Source organism: Ictalurus furcatus, chromosome 14 (genome assembly GCF_023375685.1).
Source record: "Ictalurus furcatus strain D&B chromosome 14, Billie_1.0, whole genome shotgun sequence".
Lineage (NCBI taxonomy): Eukaryota > Metazoa > Chordata > Actinopteri > Siluriformes > Ictaluridae > Ictalurus > Ictalurus furcatus.
In genome coordinates this window covers 13,767,386-13,792,302 of record NC_071268.1, presented here as the reverse complement: position 1 = coordinate 13,792,302, position 24,917 = coordinate 13,767,386, and the positions used below count along the sequence as shown (strand labels likewise).

Sequence of the window (24,917 nt, the reverse complement as noted above, 5' to 3'; positions counted from 1 at the left end):
TCTTTGTTCATTTGTTTACAATTAAATTCAGCGTGCCATGATTTGGATCTTTCCCCTGTTGGACGTCTATTAGACATTTACTTTAGATCAAGACATGGCTGCAAATCAATAGATGAGCATTTTGGGCTGAGGTTCTGTCCAGTGATGGAAAGTCCACGTGCACAAGGACTAACTGTCAATCAACTCATCCCTTACCTGAAAATCATCAGCCACGCCCAAGTAATTACTGAAACAGCGCTTTAGTAATGGAGGAGGCGTGGCTTTCCTCCCTGTCTGTGTTTCATATTGGGGCGGTCAAGGGATGAACTAACGACTAGAACCCAAAGACTCGAGATTTGAACTAATAATTTCTGTTCCCGGGGAACAGACATGACAAATGTGACGTGACAAATGAAAGAATGACTCGGATCGGGAGACTTGAACTAACAGACTGCATAGCCTGAAGACCAGCTAAGCTGGACCAGCTAAACTTCCCATCAGTAATGAACGAACGATTCGAACCCAAAAACTCCAGACGAGAAACAATCATTTCTGTTTCCGGTACAGAACCTCTGGGAATGTTACAGCGCATGCGCGGTCAAAAATTAACGAATCACTCGCTGAGACAACTCGGACAACTTTGGTCGCTTAGCTACTGGTTTTCCCAGGTTCTGCTAATTTAGCAGTGTTTATAATAATTAATACATTCAAATTAGATTTTTAGCTTTAAAATATTGGGTGAGAGATTATTGCTAAATAATCTCATTTTAATTTAAAAATAAAAATAAAAAACAACGTGAGAATGGATATTTTGGCGCTGGATCCTCTCACAAACTGTACAGCAGTCAGCCACTAGAGGGCGTCAGAGGTATTTAGCTTTGCTTTTCAATCGTTGCTATTCTGTCCACTTATATACAGTCAAAATGCTAATATATTTTTTGTTTTGTTTTGATTTTTTTTAACATTAAAATAGTTTAGTTTAGTTTAGTTTATTGATTTATAAAGCACATTTAAAACAACAGATGTTGAAAGCAAAGTGCTGTACAAGAAATATACAAATATCAAACAAATTAAAAGAATAAACAAAACCAAAGAAAAGACCACTGTAGCCTATTCATTGCTACCTGAAGTTAGCTAGCTAAGAAAACCAACAATAATAAAGGGTGAATCAATAAATATAAACTTGGCAGTTGTAGTGTCAATATAACGACAAAAGACAAAAAGAATTGTAGCAGTATGATATGTAGGGCAGCAAGTAGCTATATCAGAGAAATGTGCAAAACATGCTAAATATACTGGTGCAGTATATCAGAAGATTGTCCATGTGGAAAAAATAGCAGCATGATCTATATATATATATATATATATATATATATATATATATATATATATATATATATATATATAGATCATGTATATATATATAGATCATATATATATAGATCATATATATATATATATATATATAAAACAACAGTAATATCAGCAAGAGTACATACGAAAGAAGCAGGTTATTATATAAGGTAAAAGTGCAATGCTATGTGTGTTTTTCAACGTACAGTTCATTAACAGTTACAGTTCTGAGATACAGACAGAAGCAGCGTGGATTTCAGTGTAACAGTAACCTGTAACTTTCTGCCTCATGAGTTTATTCATGAGCCCTCGCCTTTTTTTCAACACCATGGCCAGCTCCAGCATGAACAAACAGTGACCATATGCCACAGTAAATCTGCTGCTCGTCCATCATTTCAGCGCTGCTCACCTTTTCCGGTGGATGAGGGAGAGTTTTACAGGTCGGACAGACATCATGTAGTTAAGCTTTGTGTTTTTACGCGCTCTTTACAGATCTGCTTTTAAAATCTACTCTGGAATAAACGTGAAGTTCCGCTATTAGGATGATTTCCCGCTACAGACCGGTATGTATTTACATTGTCCATTAATATTGGCACCCTTGGTAAATATGAGCAAAGAAGGCTGTGATAAATTGTCTTTATTCTTTAACCTTTAGACACTGTATGTCTAGATTTATGATGATGGAGTTATTTTAAGTTTGCTTGTGAGTAATCAATAGCAACACAACACTATGTTTGTGATAAATCCATTCCCCCCTGCTGAAAAAAACAACAACAGTAGAAACCCTCATAGAATTTGTAATGGATTGTAATGAGAATTGTTTTGGTTTTATTGGAAATTGTAAACGTCCCTGTGGCTTTCTACTGATAATTTGTTGCATTCTATTGGTGGCATGTTTATATCTAGTTTATACCATTAAGGACCAATGGTAATGGTTTTAATGGTTAGTTGATGGTTTGCAGTGGTATTTGTAGTGGAAACCATTAGAACCATCCCATTCTGTGATGGTTTCTATTGTTTTGTTTTTTTTTCAGCAGGGCTTTAAGTGTCAGAGCAACTTGTGACACTTACACTCACTTATTGAGTACATTTACATTTCACGGTTCCCTCATTTGGCTGATTTACAGCTGAGACAGACAGTCCCTCCAGGATTACGCGATTTTGTGAAAGCAGAAATTAATGCAAAGTCAAGGAAACTCTGTAATATTTAAAAAAAAAATAAAAAATTCAAGTGCATCAAACTTGAGTACAGCTAAAAGGTCTTATTTACCAACAAACATTACTGTGAAAGACCATGCAAAACAATTTCGTGCAACTGCAATTTCGCCAATTCAAGTAGTTTTCTGCAAAAAAGCATTTAAAAAACTCAGCAAATTGCATCTGAAATTTTGAAAAGAAGTTGTAGCAAAATCAAGCATTTTTGGCCACAACAATAAAAAAAAATTCTGAAAAATCTTGTATGGACTGGACAGGACACTGAAGAGATGCCTGGTTAAAGGACTTGCCCAAGGATAGAACAATGGCATGGCCATGCAGGTTTTTGAAGTCACAAGTTATGATAAGTAGCCCAATGCCTTAAGCACTGCACCGGCCACTTTTACACAGTTAATGTATTTAGATGTTTTAACTGCTTGATCCTGTGTGCTGGAGTTAGAAAGTCGCTGAACTCATTGTAAAGCTGTAGTCATATGGACGAGTGCTCATGGGAAGGGAGTTGTGGTGCAATAATGCACTACCATCAGATTGGATAATCAATTCGGCACACCACAACAGTGTTGCTTTCCTCACTATGCTTAATTACACACATGCCTGAGTATGTGTATCTGTGTGAAACAATGACACAGAGAGAAACCAGAGTGAGGTTCACAACAAACAAGAATGAATGTAGATGCAGAGAGCGTGTCAGAGCTCAAGGATGCTTCAGCTGCTCTCTGAGTTTATAAATGGCTCACAGTCATCCTTCACCTGTGAACTCTAATTCGTTCTGCAGCCTAGTAAAGTTCCTGCTGGGATGACACAGAGCTCGTCATCCACCTGACCATAGAACCTGATCGTGTTAGAAGTTCCAGTAGTGTCTGGCAAACTGAAGACATGTGAGTTTGTTTTTGGATGAGAGTAACAGCTTTTTTCTTGAAACCCTTGCAAGCAACTTGTGGTGATGTAGGTGATTTCAGATTGTAGTTTTGGAGACTTTCTGAGCCCAAGACGCAACTAACTACTTATATATATATATGGGGAAGACATTTTGCTATGTATGGAGACATTTCCCCTATGTATGGAGACTTCTGGGCCACCCTGTAAATATAAATTAAAAATATCCTTTTTATCCTGTAAATATAAATACTACAGTAGCACTCTTGTCTTATAGCTGTATTGCATTGGCAGACAGATATAGCAACATAAGCAGCAAATGCCATTCATTCACCGAATGAGTCATCCCAAACACAGTACATTGTGTGCCTGTGTTTGCGTGCGTGTGCGTGTGTGTGCGCGTGTGTGTGCGCGTGTGTGTGTGCGTGCGTGCGCGCGCGAGCGTGTGGTGCGTGTGTGTGTGCATGTACGTGCGTGTGCGTACGTGTGTGAGAGAGAGAGAGAGTTACCAGACACCTCTACTCACCCTATACTGTTACTTATGGAGCTACCTGATAGTTATTCCTTTTCGTGTTAGTGTGTCTCTGTATGAACAGTGGTTCCCATGGGTGGTTTTTAGGTGCAGGACTGTAAGTGACAGGAAGGACAAGAGGAATATGTATGTCTGTGCACTGATTTCTGCATGGATCCTGTAATCAAGTTAGGTATAGGCTGTAGAAATGTACTGTAAATTGGTTTGAACATATTTGGTAAATCTATATCAGAATACCATAAAATCTGAGAAGGTTTGATATTAAAATGCATTATGTGGAGTTACGCATTATGGAATTACACATAATCCATGCATTATGGAGTTATGGATTGATTCACTATGGGATTATGTGGACCAATCATTTAAGGGTTGCCAGTGTGGATCTCCTATTATGCTGCATTCTGTGTGTCCTACTTACCCAGCTCAGGAAGGTTCCAGAGGGATTTGTGTAATACTTGTTTAATTTGCAGATAAGAATACTGTGGAAGGTTTAATATTCAAACTGACGATCTTGTTTTGCTTGACACATAACGCATGATGTGTGAACTCTTTTATGATGCGGGTGCTGTGTGCTCTCCCTCCCCCTCTCCTTCAGCACATGCTCTCTCTCTCACTCTCTCTCATTCTCTCTCTCTCTCTCTCTCTTGCACTCACCCTCCCCCCTTTTAACTAGCCCTCCTTGTCATGTGAACACAGACAGATGCACACACGCTCAGGCACACAGCACAGATATCCTCACAAGGTCAGCTTTGAGCTCTATCTGAAAGGAGCTGTGACATTTCTTTGTCCTCAGAAAGTGTGTATGAGCATCCATATTTTTTCTTTTTGCACTGAGCTTGAACAGTTATTAAAGGGATGTTTTTGGGCTGTGCAGGTGCCTTGGAAATCCGATGCAGGCATGTCTTAGTGTGCATGCAGAACGTGAACTTACCTGCTTTCTGCTCTCCACCTGCAGCAAGGATGTAACTGCTTACGGATAAGATTCGACACCTCCTGAGCATCTCTCCTTTCCTCCTTCCCCTCCCTCTTCCTCTGGTTCTCCTCTCCCTCTCTTTCCTCTGCTGCTTTTGCAGAGCCCAGGCTGCACCATGTCCCTGTCCTTCTGTGGCAGTGAGAACAACTCCATCGCCTACAATGTGGATCGTGGCGTGCTCAACAATGGATGCTTTCTCGATGCCCTCACTGTGGTGCCCCATGTCTTCCTGCTCTTCATCACCTTCCCCATCCTCTTTATTGGTAAGTGTCTCCAACAAATGAGCACCAACCTTCAAGCAACCTTCTGGTGTAAATTTATTTTAGTGATGCAGGATATTTCTTGTTGTATTACAATATCATAGGGATGCTATAAATGTTGTCTCTAAAATGAAAACATATAGAGCTGTATGTGGGCCAGAGGGAAAAAGAAGTGTGAAAGTATTTTTGTAGATATGTAACCTAGACGAGGCTTAAATGGCTTTAAATGTGGAATTTAGAGGACATAAGCTGAATGCATCATTGTGTAGGGCTAAGTTACAGTCTTCCCTTGTAACCACACCAGACATGGCATAGCATTATAGTCTCATACTGATCTCATGTCTTACAGTCGCAAATAATCAGTATAGCTAACAGATCTTCAGACAACAATGCCACAACCCAGCCAGACTAGGTTTTCTGTGTCAGTGTATTACAAGCTGTCCACAGTAATTCATCTCATTAATGAATAATTCATTTGGAATGATTCAGATGAGAGAGAAATGAGATGAGATGAGATGACAAGGGAAGCTCTTGGAGCCTGGAAGGCATTAGAAAGAGGAGTTTCAGTTACACAGATCTGCAAGATGGAGTTCTAGGCAATGAATTACTCTCTCTAGGATTAAACTCAGCTCTTCACCTGGGAAAGCCTCAGCCTCCCAGTTAGCATAATGATATTGGCAGGTAATTGGCCTTGGCACTAGAGTAAAGCATTGGCTCTCTATTCAAACATTACCAAGCTAGTCAGCAGCCAAAATACTGTGAGCAATAAAGCTTTATTCTTCAGGGGTGCATCTGGATGTGATAAAGCTAAGTGACAGATGTTGTGTCCTTGTGTCTGCATAAGCCTGGCATTAATATGCTGGAAAGTCTGCAAATTGCTAAATGCTAAACCAATAGGGAATCAATGTCCTATGTACCTATTCATAGGTTGGGGCAGCCAGAGCTCCAAGGTTCACATCCATCACAGTACATGGCTTCATTTCCCTGGACACAACCTGCGCTGGATCCTCACCTTCATCCTTCTGTTTGTGCTGGTGTGTGAGATCGCAGAGGGCATTGTCTCTGATGGGTGGGTTTTAACTCCTAAACTCTTACTTACAGTGAAGGAAATTTTGTATAAATCTGTAAGGATATGTCTAGCAAAAATCTATTGAGCCCATTGAACAAGAATATTGACTGTTTTGTCCCTTCAAGCTAATCCCTATGCTCTCCACTCGAAATTAATTGAGGTGAAGCTCTTCAGCGTCAGTGTTTTCATTCAAGTGTAGGTTATCATATTGAGAGACACCAATTCATGAGAGTATGCATGTTAGAATGAAAATGTACATTAATTTTTAAATATGTTTTTAGGATTTGTCTGCCATATATTTCCCTGTGAATTAGCTGTTACTATAGAAACTATAAAGAACAAGTGTATTAATCTAAATCTAAAAGTGATTTGGCTTACAGTCCGAACTGCTGTCAGAGCTGCTGTTCTAGATTAATTGACACCTTCTGGCCAATCAGAATCAAGAATTAAACAGTGCTGAGGTATGAACTGTTTCAACCCCTCTATGTCTCTCTATATCTTGTCATCTCTCTCTCTCTCTCTCTCTCTCTCTCTTTCTCTCTCTCTCTCTCTCTCTCTCTCACAGGTTTACACAGTCTCTTCATCTACATCTCTACATGCCTGCATCCTTGGCTTTCATGGCTGCTATCACTTCTATAATCTACTACCACAACATAGAGACCTCCAATTTTCCCAAGTTGTTGCTAGGTAGATACTTTGCTCACATAGCACATTACACAAACACAAACTGGAGAAAGAAAGAAAAAAAACCTCACTATTCACTATTCTCATTTTATGCTTGGTCAATTGGCTGTTGGCTTGACCTTATTGAACATGTGTAATGAGTTCATTATTACCACTTCTGGCCAAGGTTCAGCAAAGAATGACATCTAATGCTGTAAATATAAAGGGAATACATGGGTAGAGGATTATGAATGGCAGTATAAATATCAACATTGTGAAATATTTTTTTATATATTTTTTAAATATGGATTAGCAGTATAGAAAATGGATGGATGAAAAAAAATTGTTGGGATGACAACCACAACGACTGATAGATAGATTTATCACATTAGAGCAAATTCACAGAGCAGCATCTCCAGTAAGCACAAGCACACTGGATAATTATGGTAATTAGATCAAATAGACTACATTTGCAGGAAATGATGTTTTACATTCTGTAATACGCTTTTACCTGTATGCACATGAGTCAACCCTTAAAGGGCACCTATTTTGGTTTTGAAATGTGCCTAATTTTGTTTTAAAGGTCTCATATAATAGATTTACACGCATCCAAGGTCAAAAAACACTTTAATGTGCTCATAATTTAAACTGCATCATTGACTTTTTTTCCCAGTGTCAAAAACGACTCGTTTAATGATCCGTTCTAAAGGATTCGTTCTAAACTCCTCCTTTCAGAGAGCATACTTTGCTCTGATTGGTCAGATGTCCCAGTCTGTTGTGATTGGTCTACCGCTGTCAGCGTGTTTCAAAAAGGAAATGCCCACTACCATAACGAGTTTCAGCTCTGTCTGTTTGCAAGCAGCCGATGAAGACCAGAGGCGGGGCTTTTTGTTACAAACCTACTAAGGTTTGTGCAAGAAGTAAAGTCTGGAATCACTAAAGATTCGTTTCAGTTGTTCAGAATCGGTTCCTTCTTTTGGGAGTCAATAACTCAGTTTGTCTTACGCATTTTGAAACTTTGCAGATTTTTACATTCACAAACAGATATATAACACACTTACATGAAAGGTAATATTTGAAAAACCATAATAGGTGCAGTTTAAACAATTCTGGAACATCTACGTGTTATCTGTGTAATTCCCCTATAATCTCTTTGAGTCAATATTGTAAGTACAACAGTATTATTATCAGTAAGTTGTCACATCTGCCAAATGTGCGCATAGTGCATGTTGGCCTGTGTGTTTCATATCATGAATATAATGCCATGAAATGTGTGAGATGTGACCCTTATCTAACAGACATCTGGAGAGCTCTCATGGTGAATGCACAGAGTGGGATGTATTAAATAGGTTTATAAATTCTTATTATAAACCTATTTTTAAGAATAGGTTTCTTATTATAAACCTACTCTTAAGTTATTATCCACTCATCTTACTTCCAGTGCTCTGAAGAAGTGTTTTCAAAGCTAACACTGATTATAAAAAGGCAGTAATTATTATTTATGGCTTAATCTGTTCACAGCGTTGCTTATTTATTGGACCTTGGCATTCATCACTAAAACTATCAAGTTTGCCAAGTACACAGAGCACGGCATTGGTATGAGACAGTTGCGCTATTGCTTGACCGGCCTCCTTGTCCTGCTCTACGGCCTGCTACTGGCTGTGGAGATCAATGTCATACTGGGGCGGGTAAGTGACATGCTATTCGTGTGTGCTTGTAAAGAAGTTGTTGTGAGCAGTGATGGCTTGGTCATGAGAATGAATGGGTGAGCTAAAAACAAATGTGCTACCTATTATTGCCTATAAGTGGAGTCTTAAAGCACTGGGTCTCTTTGTATATAAAACAATTAGGCAGACGCACAGGAACATGCACACATTCACTGAAAGATAATTAATAATAATAATAATAATAATAATAATAATAATAATAATAATTTTTAAGGTCAAGTTTTTCAAGCCCATAATCATGCTGTGTCATTGTTACTAGCAAACAGAAAAGCTGCTTCTGCTGTTATCCAGCTCTTCTGTGATTAGAGACTATGCCCTCCATGCATTTACTTCTAGTTTCTCTTCCAAAGGCAAAAAAATAAAAAATCAAGAATGTAATTTACCTCTTTCATGATTATTACAATTTTATTTCACAAGATCCTTCTCAGTCTTTGCTGATAGTGTGTTATAAATGTATTCGCACCGCAGGTTTGAATAATTGAGCTACAATAGATTTGTTTAATCACCTGACAAATCTGTCAACAATAGTCTGTGTGAACCTACAGTCTGGGCTACGAAGAAATCAGCCCCAGCACTTTACTTTATATGTGTGGTTTTTTTCAATGATACCTGATATTACTATTCTTGGTTCCACAGTAAAAAATAAATTAATTAATAAAATAAAATAAAATACATTTTAATATTCCACATCAAACCATTTGTTATCAGTAATAAGGATAGAGTTTATTTGGATGGATTTTTTTTAAAAATGTAATTGTTTATAGTTTCTTGAAAGATGGTATAAATAGGTGCTGCTAGTTCATTTATCCAGCCAACCCTGGTTGTGAAGATTTGTTCACCAGTATAGTGAATTTGACTTTTTACCTTGAAATTCAACATAAATAAATCTGTATTCCCATGTAGTTCTCTGATCTGATTGGTGTAATTGCACAGTTTTGCTTATGGCTGTTAATGATCCCTGTCATGGTACTAGTTATAAGCAGAAATTGTGTCTGTCGTCTAGCTTAAAGCTGGGTTCAGTGGGTTTTAACTCATCAGCATTTCAGCATATTATTCAGACACATTTCAAAGCATATCATTATATATTATGAATTATTCAGTGACTACACTGAAACAGATGGGAAATGTACACTTTTTAAAAAATAATTAAGAGTTCCCAGAACCATCTCTGATATCGAAAGCATATGTTGTGTGGTTCTGCACATCTTTCTGTTCTCCACAGAGTTTATGTAGTTACAAAACTGACGAATGTGTGGTTGGACGCATAATTGGTTATTCTCACATCCTGGCAGCTGTCAAAAATTTGCTCAGAGGAAACACTCTAGTCTCCAGGTTCTGTAACAGGAGGGGAAATAGAATATATGGACCTCCAAGGACATGGACACTCCTCTGTTTGCCTGTCAGTCCTGCTTTTCACACTAGAATTCAGGGGTGTCTATCCTAGACAGCACACAGGCATGTCTTTTGAGGACACGGATTTAAAGAGGCCATGCTAGTCAAGGGCTGTATTTGTGGTTTTGGATTTGAAAACAACTAGCTATAGTGCCCAAATTTGATGACTATATAGTATCACGTATTATTTTTTTCTCTATTAGCTCAAGCTATAGAAATTATTATTGTGTGATCTATGATGGCATTAATCCTCTACATGTAACTCAACTTGGATTGTGCCTTGATTAAGATCTGAGAGGGTGCTTCTGAAAAATGACTAGAACCAAAGAAATAAGCACTATAGTTGATGTTATACGGTATGTGTTCACACTTATATGAATGAGTGTGTATGTTTGTATGTGTATGTATGTGTTCTGTATATGTATGTGTGTGTGTGTGTGTGTATGTGTGTGTGTGTGGGTGTTCATATGAATTTCTTTTATCTCTCCCCAGAGTATATTTCAAAGGGTATGTTTATTCCAGTCAGATAGACATTGCCTGTGTTTACACTAAAATCTCCGTCCTTGCACATCTGTGTCCTCTCTGAGCGCAATCTAGCCTTTTGGCTTTTATCAACATCCTTTTTTCCTCTATCAACTCCAAGGATTCTCTGAGACTGCTCATTGCACTGATAAGTAAATGCTTCTCCTTGAAGCTTTTTCTTCTTCTTCTGGTATTAATGATGCACTGAAAGCTCTCTTGTGAATCTCAGCATTGAAGACACAATTACATGATTTGTCACTGTAAGTAATTACAGAGGTTATGCAGAAGTGTATTTGCTCTGGACCAATATTGGCAGATTGAGTCGATAGTTTCCAGCTCATCAAAAGTTCAAAATTTGCACAAAAGGCTTGATGGCATGTCTTAAAATGCGCAAATATCCCAAAATCGATATGCAGCTGTGGCAGTGCATACCTTATCTCAATAGAAATGAATAATTTTTAGTTAGTAACCTACAGTTAGTATCATGTTAGGCGTATGTTACTGGGGTTACGGTTAGGGTTAGATGTGTAGGCGTCGCATTACTTACTTGCATTACAGTAATAATTGTCAATGGAAGGTCCTCACAAGGAATTGTGTGTTTAATAATCTCCTGGCACAATCCAGGCAAGAGTAGGTCAATGAGAGAAATGTCAGCTACTTGAAAATTGTATTGTAACCTTCTAGTCTCTGACTGCTGCTAGCTAAAATCAGTGCTGCACACCAGAAAAGCAGAGACAACGGAGTTGTTTGATGGTAGATGTCTGCTATCTAATAGTATAATCTTTTTTTTCCTCTTCTGGTTTCTTTCATTTCTCTGTGCATCAGTCTTTTATATCAACAGTAATCCAGGTTTGGCTAGTAGCAGTGAAGGGAACATAAACAAGCACCTCTGGTGATGTCATCCAAACATCTGTGCCTTGCTTTATTATCTCTGACATGGTTTGGTTTGTTGATGGTATGCATATTTAATAGACATTATTTATGCTGCCTTTAGACACTCTCAGACGCTATGTATTCTTCTGTTAAACACTGATATATAATATCAGGTTTGTGTGATATTGCATACTGTATAATTGACATATTCTCACAATGTACTGTAATTCTGATGACTTATTAGATATTTAATAACTTCAGACACTGGTATTTTTTTTCCTGCATGTCTTATATTTCCTGTGATGCAGACTGATGCTCTTTCTTTGTCTCTGTGTGTGCAGCGCTATATGTGTTTTGCCCATCCCACTGAGGTAAAGCCTCCTGAAGACCTTCAGGACCTGGGTGTGCGTTTTCTGCAGCCATTCGTCAATCTGCTCTCTAAGGGTACATACTGGTGGATGAACACTTTTATCACCTCTGCTCACAGACGTCCCATTGACCTGAAGGTCATCGGCAAACTGCCCATTGCCATGAGGGCACTCACTAATTATTTGAAACTGCGCAAGGCCTTTGAAGCTCAGAAGGTACCACAACGGCTGCCTGCATGTCTGTCATTAAAATTGAGAGATTTATTAGGAGGCTTGAACTTGAATGAGGGCCAATAGCTTATGCATGTCTTTGATAGTGGTAATAGATGTCAGATGATTCTGAGAGATCACACTATAAGCTTCTAGCTACCTGCTTGAAAGAAGAGGTTTGTATTTTCCACTTACGCTTCCTTCCGGGTGCTGGGAGTGCAAGGATTTTCCACCGTAAATGTAGTGAGCTTTTAACTCTCAGTAGGGTGAAAGCACTCTCTGTCACTGTTTGTTATTGGTAATGGGCAGGGCTGTGTGTGTATGTTTATGTGGGAGGGAACTGCAGGTAAATAAATGTGGCTGTGGTAATGTGTCAGTGCACACATGGTGTGGGAGTAACGTGATGAGAGGCATGTCTCTGACTCGCCCCTCCCACATCCGGATTCAACTTGAGACACTGAACTATTTTATTTATTTCTTTATTTAAATAATTAACTAAAATATATTTTTATTTATCTTAATTCATGTTATTTAGTATCAACAATAAATTATTGAGTAACAACAATGAAATAAAAGGTATTATTCATTTCTTACATATAAACAATATGTAAAATTGGTGAAGAAAACATTTTTTTAGAGCATTAATAAATTATGATATAAAACAGCAGTAGCAAAAGATGATAAATATTATTAAATATTTTTGTAGAGCAAAATCTTTGTAGAAGCAATGAAACTTGCTTATGTTTGTGGTGGTACAACAGTACAACAATGTTTATATATTTGTAGAACAATATATTGATAAAGGAAATTGAAAATTTAAAACTAAAGAAATGTCATAACATAGTTCAACCAAATCATTAATTAATTTGTAGAGATTCATTTGTATTTTGAATGTGACTTTTATAATAATTACATTATTTTATAAAAGTAACTATCATTCTACATGAGACCATTATTCTGAAGTACAATACTGTACTGTAATATAGGTATGAGACAGCAGAGAAGTAAGGATTGAATGATGTCATTTATTATTAACGCATAGTAATAAGTTTCTGTGAAATGAACAGCCTTCAGACACAAAAAAGCCTCCATATACAGGAATTTTATGTTATTAACTAAAACTGCTATTGTACTGCATTACCAGAAAATGACTTCCTTACGCTTTACACATAAACCACCTTCACTCTGCAGAAGCATTTTGCTCTTTGTGTTTGATTACAGCTCTGTTAGAAGGTCTTCTGGGAGTGCCTATTCTGTCTCATTCTCTTTATGTCTATTTACCTGTCTTTCTCTGTAAAAGAGGCCTGATGGCCTTCAGCGGCAGGGACCTCAATGGATCTGGAGGGCTCTACGTGAGGCCTTTGGGAAGCCCTTGATCCTGAGCATTACCTTCCGTTTCCTGGCTGACCTTCTGGGTTTTGCTGGGCCATTGTGCATCTCGGGTATTGTGCACCACATCAGCAAGAAGAACCACACCATCCAGGCACCGGTAAGAGCTTCTCAACGATATGTTCCACAGATTGGCACGCAATAACCGCACTTACACATACTTACTTACTTTGATTTACATTGTTAATCACTGTGCTGCAGTGCTGCTAATTGGCCCTTTTCTTGCTGAATAACCTGTTCTTATTTCTTTTGCTGATTGTCCTGGTGCTGACTTCAGGGTCAAGCAACCCCCACCTTTGAGAGGGTCTTTGTAAGGTTGATTAGATTGCAGCATCTGCTCTCATTCAGCTTGCGGAGATGCTTCAGTTCTGCATTTCACTTCCAGGACATCCTCTCCTCCATCTTCATCAAATATTTACTGGATGAATAGAACGGTGGCAGGCTCTCGGATTTCTCCTTGTTAATGTACCCGATATAATATCATGATCAATCTAACATCAATAATCTCTCTCAAAGTCTCGACAAAGGTTATCTCTCCTGCAACTGTGATGTGACAGTATCTTGCACAGTATACATGTTAGCTTCCTGTGCTCACCCATAGAATGGCTTTCACAGACTCAAATAATTTGGTTCGTTACTATAATAAACATTACACTAATGGTTTGGAAAATCTAAAACAATTAGAATAGTGACTCAGACAGATATACACCAAATGTGATTACTGTATTTTCTGAAGAATGATGTTCTATCATATGCATTTGTCTGGTGAGACATAGCAAAACAGGACAGGTCTGAATTATTAACAGCTCTATTTCCTAATTCAGTTGTGGTAACTCCTATTGTCTCCTTTGCGGTTGACTTCACCTTCCTTTGAATGTTTGATTATGGCTGCAGGCTGCAGGTCTTATTAAGACCTTTTATTATATCTTTGCTAAATTGATCATATTTTGCATTTGAAGTGGTATAAATAAAACAATTTCTTTACATTAGGAAAGACACCCTACTGACAAAGGAAGTGGCTAATACTTTGGCAAACCCTATTTTTAAGTACCCCCTGCCCTTTTAAGGGATTAACGAATTAAGGGATAAATAATTCTGTGAAAAGGACATTTAAGTGTTTGAACATGTGAATAGACCTAATTATGAAAAAGAGTAAATGATTTTCTGATTAACACTTTGCATGTGTGTATATATTACCTTTTTGGAAAATAGGTTTGAGTTTATCCCCCTTTTACTTATTTTCTGCAGGCTTTCTTTCTTTTGCTATATCTAAAGCAGAAGTATAGAGTGCATTCAGTTTCAATTTTTATTCAGGTTCAGCCATTTTCTTTCTTTCAAGATTACTTTTAATGATTGTCTATATATGTGCAGTTTTATTTATTATTACTAAGCAAATAATAAATAAAATAAAATAAGCTAAATAAATATTGACCTTGAAATGCAAATAATGGCACCAGTACTCTCAACCTGAGATGTATGTATTTATTCTTTTTTCAGGCACAATTATTGGGGGTCTATTTCATCTCCTCGCAGGAATTTCTTGCTAATGCCTATGTACTGGCTGTGTTGCTGTTCTTTGCATTGCTTCTTCAGAGGACATTTCTACAAGCCTCCTATTATGCAGCGATACAAACTGGCATCAACCTGAGAGGAGCCATGCAGGTATATATAAACTTGTGTACATGCAAAACATGCAGTACATAAAATTTTATATCTAATTTAATATCTAGTAATCTTCCATATATTGTTTAGTAATGTACTTTTCTGGTAATTAATGCTAGTAATGTAATGGCCTACATTTTTGTGCAAATGTTTGTGCACCCCTGGAAAAAATTACATATTCTTTTGAAGTCAACACCATGGCAACAAGTTATTTATTTTTTTTAATAAAAATTTTCTGCAAATGTTAATGCACATTATAGTTACTTTATAGTAGTTATATAATAGTTACTTTATTATTTTTATATATTATGAGAGAGAAAGAGAGAGAGAGATTTACTTTAAAAAATTTGGACACACTACTAAGTCAGAACTTAGAAATAGCCCCTTTGGCTCATATCCAAGCTTGCAAGAGCTTTTTTTAGCCATCTGGTAGTCATTATATTCTTGTTATAGGAATTTGCAACCTCCATTCCTTGCAGAACACTTCTAGTTCTGAGATATTCTTGGGCGTTCTTGCATGTACAGCAATATTAAAGATCTATGCACAGATTTTCAATGATATTCAAGTGAGGGGACTGTGAAGGCAATTTCAACAGCTTCATCTTATCTTTCTTGAAGTAGATAATCATGAATTTTGATGTTTTCCTTTGCTCTTATATGGGGGTTTGGCTTTGCCTTTCTGGCCAACATATGGGCAGTTCCATCTGAATATTTTCTTGGTGTTCCCGATCTTACTCGGATTTGAGCTGCCATTTCTTAATGACATTTCGGACAGTGGAAACTGTGAGCTGGATAGCTTTTTATAGACTTCCTCTGGTTTGTAGGCATCAGTTACGTTCATTTTTAGATTCTCAGTCAGTAGCTTAGAGGAGCTCATAGTTGTGGGTGTTTGAAGAGTCAGAGAATTTATTTATTGTACTCTGGAACTGTCATCAACTGACAATTCCTAATTGCAATTCTTGACCTGCCTAACGAGTCCTAATGAGACAGTTAAGACCTAACAAGTTAATTAAATTTGGAGACTTTCCAACTAGACAGGTGTTCATAATTTTGTACATGCCACAATTCCTTTTTTTTTTTCTTTTTTGTAAAGGTTCATCAAATATAAAGTAACTGTGCATTAACATTTACAGAAAAATTATGTTTCTGAAATTAGGGCATATGTCATGGAAATGCTGTTTTTCTGAAATCGCAATTTCTTTTGTACATAGAAAAATGTCACAATCAAAGATTTTTGCAACTTCTGCAGTCACCGCTTAAGGGACAACAGGTCTAGCATGTATTATATGGACTTTTTTTAATTTTAATTAATTTGTTTATGTAAGATGCCAACATAAACATTCAATGTATTCTTTCTGTATTTCTGTGTGTTTGTAAGCAGCTTCATATAAATAATAGGCCACAGAGGTTGGATTTGCTTTTTATTTACTTACCTTTCCTGACTTTGTGGTCATGTGTTCGGCAGACGAAGATTTACAATAAGATCATGCGTCTGTGCACCTCCAACATGTCTATGGGGGAGATGACAGTGGGCCAAATCTGTAACCTAGTTGCAATAGACACCAACCAGTTGATGTGGTTCTTCTTCCTGTGTCCCAACCTGTGGGCCATGCCAGTACAGGTATGTGCAAAGTTCTCTTGCTTTGTATTTACTGGTTATTCTTACTGTGTCATATCATGTGTTGCTGCATCTTAATATCCCCTCTATCAGGAGCATTGAATGCACTTTTCTTTTCCATTTCTATTCAATATTTCTATTCCATTTTGCTGTACATATTTTTCAAAGGTGGCAGAAAAAAATAGCTTTGCACAAAGAGGTAATCCCGATGCAATACACTCTCTTGATAACGTATTATTGTTGTATAATATACACAGGGGTATTACTCATTTACTGCTTTTGAGTCAACAAGCACAGTGTTGAAATCTTAATGTGTCATAAGTGTTGGCTTTGTTCCAGTTAATAAAACAAATGACAGCTGGTTGACTTCCTAATTTTCACTGCCAGTGAAAGGTCTTTGAACATCATAATATATTTCAGTTTAAAGATTCTAATATTTGGAAATATAACCAAGGAAGTCGATATAAGTCGATTGATAAATATCTATTATTACATAATTAGTGAATTGAGAAATTTTAGTAACTATTTTTTATTGGAATAATCTAGGTTGTTTTATTTACTCAGAAATATCCCAAACTTATATCAATGTAATTAAGCACAAATATGTAGCCCACCACATATTTATTTCTTACAATTAATACTAGCCCTGTCTATGAGTCTTTTATTTATATGTTTAATTTGTTTGCCCTTCAAGTGTTCCTGCCTTGAATTAAGCACCCCTTTAGTCCCATTAGGATCTGGGAATGAGCACTTAATAAATTCCACAAAGATTAAGCTTTCCTTATTTAATTGCTATTCTGTGCCAATTTGTTTTGTCTCTTGATTTCCCATTTTTCAAGTCTAACATACCTACAAGTACATTCATACCTGTCAGTTGAGAGTTTTATATATGTTAATTTAAACCCATTATTCATTTGTTTATTTTTATGCAGTTTACTTTTTTTTCCTAAGCAGAATTGTGCATTATCTTTGTTCTCCAGGCTTCTTGACTGCCTTTTTAGACAACAGACTTATAAGAGTGCTTCTGTTGACTCAGTCCTTCACTATGGCTTTGGGCTGATACTCTTATCACTTCTATACTCAGTGCCTCATTCAAATAGTTGACTTGGAGTTTTTCCTACATGGTATTGCCTTTACCGTTTTGAATTAGAAACATAAACGGCACACATGCCATACATTATGGAGAATTTGTCGCAGTGGTTTAATGAAATATCATTTAGCACTTTTCTTAATCTTTACCGTTTATGGCTGTCTTGAATGTTTGTCACACCTACCTCTCTTGAGGTTTCAATGATTTGAATTGCTACATACATCAGCAACACACTGGTTTATAGTCGTGCCCTCAAAGGCCTTTTAGCAATCAAATGTAATTTCTCCTAATCTGGTTTCTGCTGTGCCTCCACTGAGGTTTTCCAATGAGAAGTGACTGCATGCTATTTTTAATTTGAGTATAATTGTGTAAAAGTCTTACCATTTCCTCTTATTAAGCAGTAAGTGGGAACAGTAGTTATGTCTTACCTCCCACTTTTATAACAACTGACTGGTGATTCTTTCTCAAAGTAGGTTTTTAAAAACACATTCTAGACACAGTCATTGTATAAAAACAAAAAAACTCTCTTGTGCTTTTGGAGCTTTCATAGAATTGGGCAGTGGCGACTCAGTGTTTTAGGCATTGGGCTATTGATTGGAAGGTTGTGCATGTAAAAATTGGGCCCTTGAGCAAGACCAATTTTAGGCCCTTGAGCAAGACCCTTATCCCCTTTACTGTTCATTTGTATCAAGTCACTTAGAATTAAAGCATCAGCCAAATGAATAAATGTAAATTTAATAATCCTTAATTGAAATCTTTATATGCCTATATTTGTAAGCTGGAAGGCTTACAGCAAAGCTTCAATAAGTACCATTGATGTTAGGCAAACACAAACCACAATGTAAACAATCCCATATAGCAACATTTAGATGGTAACTGCATGTATTGATATTTAGAATGCATTTGAGTTTCACCAACATTGACTAAGTTCAAATACCTCCCTGGTGTATACCCCTGTCTCCCATTTCACTACTAATTCCACTACTAAATCATCTATGTAGTTGATTTCAGCTAGCCTGCACCTGAACCCATAATGGAAAACCTGGAGCTGGTGGTGTAATGGGGAAAAGGTGTTCTGTAATGCAATCATGTTGGCAGAGCTCTTTCTGGGCCCATGAGTGCCACACCACCTACTGCTTCATAATAACCTATTTTAACTAGCTGTCATTTATTCATTTGTTAGTGTTGCATCGCAGAACATACTCCAGGGACATGAGGGCTGGTGATAATGAAATGATTGGGCTGCGTCCTACAATCCATCCTAGTCATTAAGTACTTTAGTGTGCTTTAAAGAATGTATGGGAGTGATTTCTACAGCTGATTGGAAAATGTACCACTTTTAAGGTTTTATTTGAAGTCTTGTTTATAAATTATTCAAAATCCCTAACATGTACTTCACTATTTATTTTCTAAGTCTTTGTTAAGATATTCATGAGAATGAATATATTCATTAATTAATGCTATCAACTACAGTCCTAGGGAGACACTGCTTTTCAAAAATGTGTGTTTTATTATTAAATGTTATTTAAATTAAAACTTTATTGGGAAGTTTATACTCTTATACCTACATATTAATTTATTATATGAATGTATTTTATACCTTATACAATAATTATTAATTAATTGATCAATATTCATCATTAAGTTTTAATAAGTAAACCTCTCACTACTTGCATGTAATTGATTTATTACTGAATCGTAAAGAAACAGGAATGCATTTCCTCACACAGTATTGTAGAGTCCCCTGCCAGCTATTATCTCAAATAAAATAATATGTTGAAGAACACTGTGTATTTATGGTCGTATACTGTGCCATTTTTCATTTCACAGCAGTTATGGGGGTGGGAGGGTATCTCATTACATAGAACAAACAAAACATTACAGAGAACATCTAAAACAGTCTTTGGGGTATCATTTGAAAGCAGTGAAAAACTGCGTCTTGTTTTTCTTCTTTTTCTTTCCTTTGGAAATGCTAAAAACAATATGTGCACAATTAGTCATCCCATTTACTAAACTTTTCTTATAATTAAATATATCAGTAATATTGTGATATTGGAATTCTTGGAATTAATTGAATGTTTCCCAAATAAACACTGAAAATGAACCAAAATGACTAAATTAGATTCTTTTACTCTGTGTTAGATTGTAGTGGGGGTGATTCTGCTCTACTACCTTCTGGGAATAAGTGCCTTGATCGGGGCAACCATCATTGCCCTCCTGGCTCCTGTGCAGTACTTTGTGGCTACCAAATTGTCCCAAACACAAAAAACTACCCTGGTGAGTTATTTCTACTGAGCTATCCAATTGTTGCCATGTCCCGTTTAAATAGCAAAGATAAAAAAAGAATTAATTCAAATCTAAATAAAGATCTATCCTTATCATATATATATTTTATAGTATTATATTTTATCAGTAACTTAAATTATTCGGATTAGTTCAGTTCATGTAACTGAATTATCTCTATAATGATTATGACTGATGTGAACAGGATAAATTCAAGATATGTTGCTGTCTACATAATGTACACACTGTTGTCTCAAGTGTTACATTGCCAGATAGCTTTGACCTTTATTTGACCTTTACAAACTGCTTGTAGATAATAAGTATGCTATATGCTCATACAATTATAAATTCTTTATTCTAATATTTTGAGATACATGGATGTCCATGAGCTGTAAGCTGTAATCATCAAGATTAAAACAAACAAAAAAAAGACTTGAAATATTTCACTTTATGTGTAATGAATCTAGAATATATAAAAGTTCCACTTTTTGAATTAAATTACGGGGGGAAAAACTGACTTTTCCACGATATTCTAATATCGTGATGCACCTGTACATAAGCCATTTCTACAGGCTGTTTCATAGAGAAAGATGTAAAAAGTCAAATATGGAGTAATCTTTCCAGACACTGAAATCTGTAAACAATTTCAGTCCCAAATATGGCTTCAATCGAGACTCAGTAATAAATATGTTACCTCACCTCTCTATGTAAACATAATTGTGTATGAAAATCTGAAAATCTCAGTGTTTAGTTTATTTTACATCCACCATCCCATTTACAGTATAAAATATGAGCATGACTCTGATGCTCTCCCTGTAGGAGTACTCCAGTGAGCGGCTGAAAAAAACCAACGAGCTGTTACGTGGTATCAAGCTGCTGAAGCTCTACTCGTGGGAGCACATCTTCTGTTCCAGTGTGGAGGAGACCAGGGGAAAAGAGCTGACCAGCCTGCAGGCCTTTGCTCTCTACACCTCCATCTCTAGTAAGGAAGACGTTTTCTACTGCAAATCCTACGCATGTGCAGGCAAAATGGAAAACAAACCTCTCACTTATATTTTTAAAATTATTTTTCAGTATTCATGAATGCCGCTATACCAATTGCAGCAGTTCTTACTGTAAGTATGACTCTCTGGAAAGTGCTGGATACTGGCAGAGTGTCAAATGTATTTAATTCAATGTTTATGACTGGTTTATACCAAAGCACCTAGAAACATTTTTTGTAATTTATCAAAGAAAAATGTCTAGTTGTTGTTATTGTGGTGATTTCTGTAAGGGGTTGTTTATATAACTTTTATGTAGAGAATCTCTACAATCAACCAAGCATCTAAAAAAATTATAATATTAAGAACAATGTATCTTTACAGTGTTATAAAGCAGTATGTGTTACAGCATTTGGGGGGGGGATCCTTACATAAACCAGTGTGAAACAGCCTCTGGGGCATCATTTGGTAGCAGTGAAAAATGTTATGTGTTTTAGTTAGTTCCTTAAATAGATCTAATTTGTAGTTGCAGGCATATAAACAAAAACATTAAATATTTATAATGTGTGTGTGTGTGTGTGCGTGCATGTGTGTGTGCGTGTGCGTGTGGGTGTGGGTGTGTGTGTGTGTGTGTGCACATTGCTCACAGACATTTGTGGTCCATGTGCACCTGTCTGATGATGCAGATTTATCCCCAGCTGTAGCATTCGCCTCGCTCTCCCTTTTCCACATCCTGGTCACACCTCTCTTCCTCCTGTCCAGTGTGGTTCGCTCCACGGTCAAAGCCCTTGTCAGGTTTGTCACTGATTGCCAGCCTACTACCATATATTGCTACTATAGCTGGCCACGAAGAATCTTTTACTGTGTTCCAAGTAGCAAGTTTTAAAAATGAACTATATTTGGTTCCTGATATTACATCTGTCTGTGATAAAAATGGTTTTGCTTTCAAAACCTCAGATTGTGATGGAAAGGTCTATTCATGCAAGAGAAGTAGACCAGAAACATTTGTCTCTGTACATGTATTGCACCCACAAAAAAAAGTAATTCTGCTTCTAAAAGGTCGTTTTATAAACGTAAAGAGTCTGCAATCAATCTTGTAGCATTATTAATCAATTCTAGCACAATAAACAGCTCTGAGGCTCTGGATTTACAATATACAGGGAGCCAGCGTGGGTTAAGATCAACTGGTCTTGCCATTTTCCTTTGGCAGTGTCCAATAAATCCTGTCAGCTTCAGTAGAGTGCTGAATATGCATTTCTTTGAGGCCACAGGTGCACTCTAAATAGAGAAATGGAAACTTCATGCAGTGCCTCATGAAAGCAAAGGATGTAGAAAATGCTTAGACCATAAATGACATATTTGTAGCACACTGTCGCTGTTTTGAGAAAGTAAAAATATTAAAAAGAAAAAACCGTGCATGTCCTAGGACAGGTTTGTAGCACCAGTGGTTACATATCATTTAAAGAACTTCTAATTGATGGACAGAATTTAACCTGACCTAACCCTTTGATAATATATATCGTGGTAATTAAATTGTGGAGATCTTTTTCCCTTGGGGGATACAGGGAAACTGGTTTTAGATATTCTTTAGGTTTTGTAATAAATATGACATTTTTAAATATATTAAAACAATGTATACATGATTTTTACTACTTATAGATGCATTTAAATGAATAGGCCTATCGGCTGTTATTTTAGCACTAGGCAGAATACAGTAAGAAGTAGACCATGTCTATTTGCCTAAAAAGATCATATATACAACAATTGTATTACAATCAGTGAAAGATTTATGGATGTTCATAATCATAAACACCATGATGCTCACACTGAACAGTCTTTCAACGCACTTTTGGCTTTATATAGTATACAGTTGAGGAAGAGTAATGACATACAATCCCACTATCCGGTGTCACCCAGAAGATTTGCGATCTGGTTCCTCTCACGGTTTCTTCCTCATGCAGTCTCAGGGAGTTTTTCCTTTTTGCTGTCACCTCTGGATAGTTCATTAATCTAAATTTAAATCTACATTCTCTATATCTGTAAAGATGCTTTGTTACAATGTATATAAATAAAATGTAGTTGAATTGAACCGAATGTTAGAAACTAAAAATCTGATTTAACTCCAAAAGCAAAAATAGAAGCAATCAGTATAAGAACATATAAGAACATCTTTCTTGAATATGGATTCATGGCATTTTTTCGATTTATCTTTATTGTATTCACATCTATGTAGGTTTGTTGTGGAGAAGTGTATGGGGGAAAAGTTCTAAAAAATGGTTGACAAAACTGAAATAATTGTTTTTGGCCCCCTGAGATTGAGAGATGGTCTCATTAATGAGCTCCATAATCACTTTCCCTCAATTTCTTCCCAGGTTCGGAACCTTGGCTTCATTCTAGACTCAGAATTATGCTTAACCAAGCAGATAAATTCAGTCATTAAGACTAGTTTTTATCAACTACGGATTATTTCGAAACTCAAAACATTTTTGTCTTTCCAGGATTTGGAGAAGGTTATTCATGCTTTTATTATTTCTCGCTTAGATTACTGTAATCCATTATACTTGGGTCTTCCTCAGTCATCTCTGGCTTGTCTTCAGATGGTTCAGAATGCAGCTGCAAGGCTGTTGACCAGGGCAAAGAAGTTTGATTGTGTCACCCCAATTTTAGCATCGCTTCACTGGCTCCCAGTCCGTTTTAGGATTCAGTTTAAGGTTCTGATGTTTGTTTTTAAAACTCTTAATAATCAAGCTCCTTCCTATCTCGAGGATCTTGTTAAACCACATTCATCAAACAGATGTCTAAGATCTTCTGATAGGTTTCTTTTGCATATCCCTCGTTCCCAGTTAAAAACAAAGGGGGATAGAGCTTTTGCTGTTGCTGTCCCCCGTCTATGGAATCAACTGCCACTGGACATCCGCCTTGCACCTTCTATTACCACTTTTAAAAATAGGCTTAAAACATATCTCTTCTGCCAGGCTTTTTGATCAAATTTTTAATTGTTTAAACAATTTTTTTATCAATTTTTTCTATTGTCTATTGTCTGTTTTTATTTGGTCTAATTCTGTTTCTTTTTTACTTTCCTTACTCTGTGCAGCACTTTGGTCAGCTTTGCTGTGTGAAACATGCTATATAAATAAATTTTACTTACGTACTTACTTCTATAAAGTGCTTTGAATCCCAATGCTGTTGAAATATCTTTTAAAGAAAATGCTGTCTTTCTTTTACTCATCAGGCTAATGAAATAATAGTGTGTCATTTGCCTCCCTCGTTCTCTGCTTGTCAGTTGTGCTGAGAAAGGGTTTATTAAATTACACTATTATTTTGAAGGGCTGGCACTAAGAGGAGCTGTAAGTCCTACTTGGGCGAGATATATACAAAAATGTAAAAGAGAGGACATTGTGATGTACTGTTGAGGAACTATGCATCCTTATTTTCTAAATTAATTGATTATAAGAGAACAGGACCACATTAACTCTCTTAAAATACTTGTTTGGCTTAGTGTGCAGAAGCTAAGTGAGTTCTTCTCAAGTGATGAGATTGGAGAAGAGCAAGAGCCTAAGGCCACCATTCCAGCCATCTCCACCAACCACAGCAATTACCAAGCCCTTGTGAGGAGTCACTCTAATTCCTTCCCTGTCCTTCATTCTCCCACTTTATATATAAACACTTTAAAAGACTCAGAGTAGTCCTTGCTGTGTCTAAATGCCATGTCTGTGTTCATAGCCACTGAAAGTTGTGAACCGTAAGCATCCGGTGAGGGATGAGTGGAACAGCTTTGGGCTAAAGAGTGAGCAGTACATCGAAGCAGCAGCAGTGGAGGATGAAGATATCTGCATCAAAGTAAGCCAGATGGATTGCTGGAATTTTTTAGATCATCATTCAT

The 24,917-nt window shown here is 36.8% G+C and overlaps 1 protein-coding gene across 1 annotated transcript in view; it reads left to right on the top strand.

Moving 5' to 3' along the window:
• Positions 1–1,603: 1,603 nt before the first annotated feature.
• The window catches only part of abcc8 (ATP-binding cassette, sub-family C (CFTR/MRP), member 8), a 58,851-nt gene continuing 35,537 nt past the window's right edge, over positions 1,604–24,917 (top strand). Inside the window, exons 1-15 of the mRNA XM_053642286.1 lie at positions 1,604–1,895; positions 5,029–5,191; positions 6,116–6,257; positions 6,823–6,944; positions 8,442–8,608; positions 11,776–12,018; positions 13,313–13,501; positions 14,899–15,063; positions 16,529–16,684; positions 19,914–20,048; positions 20,874–21,036; positions 21,129–21,169; positions 21,684–21,829; positions 24,534–24,642; positions 24,758–24,874. Of these exons, the coding sequence (XP_053498261.1) occupies positions 1,875–1,895; positions 5,029–5,191; positions 6,116–6,257; positions 6,823–6,944; positions 8,442–8,608; positions 11,776–12,018; positions 13,313–13,501; positions 14,899–15,063; positions 16,529–16,684; positions 19,914–20,048; positions 20,874–21,036; positions 21,129–21,169; positions 21,684–21,829; positions 24,534–24,642; positions 24,758–24,874 (2,079 nt within the window). The 5' untranslated portion in view covers positions 1,604–1,874. The remainder of the gene's footprint in view (positions 1,896–5,028; positions 5,192–6,115; positions 6,258–6,822; positions 6,945–8,441; positions 8,609–11,775; positions 12,019–13,312; positions 13,502–14,898; positions 15,064–16,528; positions 16,685–19,913; positions 20,049–20,873; positions 21,037–21,128; positions 21,170–21,683; positions 21,830–24,533; positions 24,643–24,757; positions 24,875–24,917) is intronic.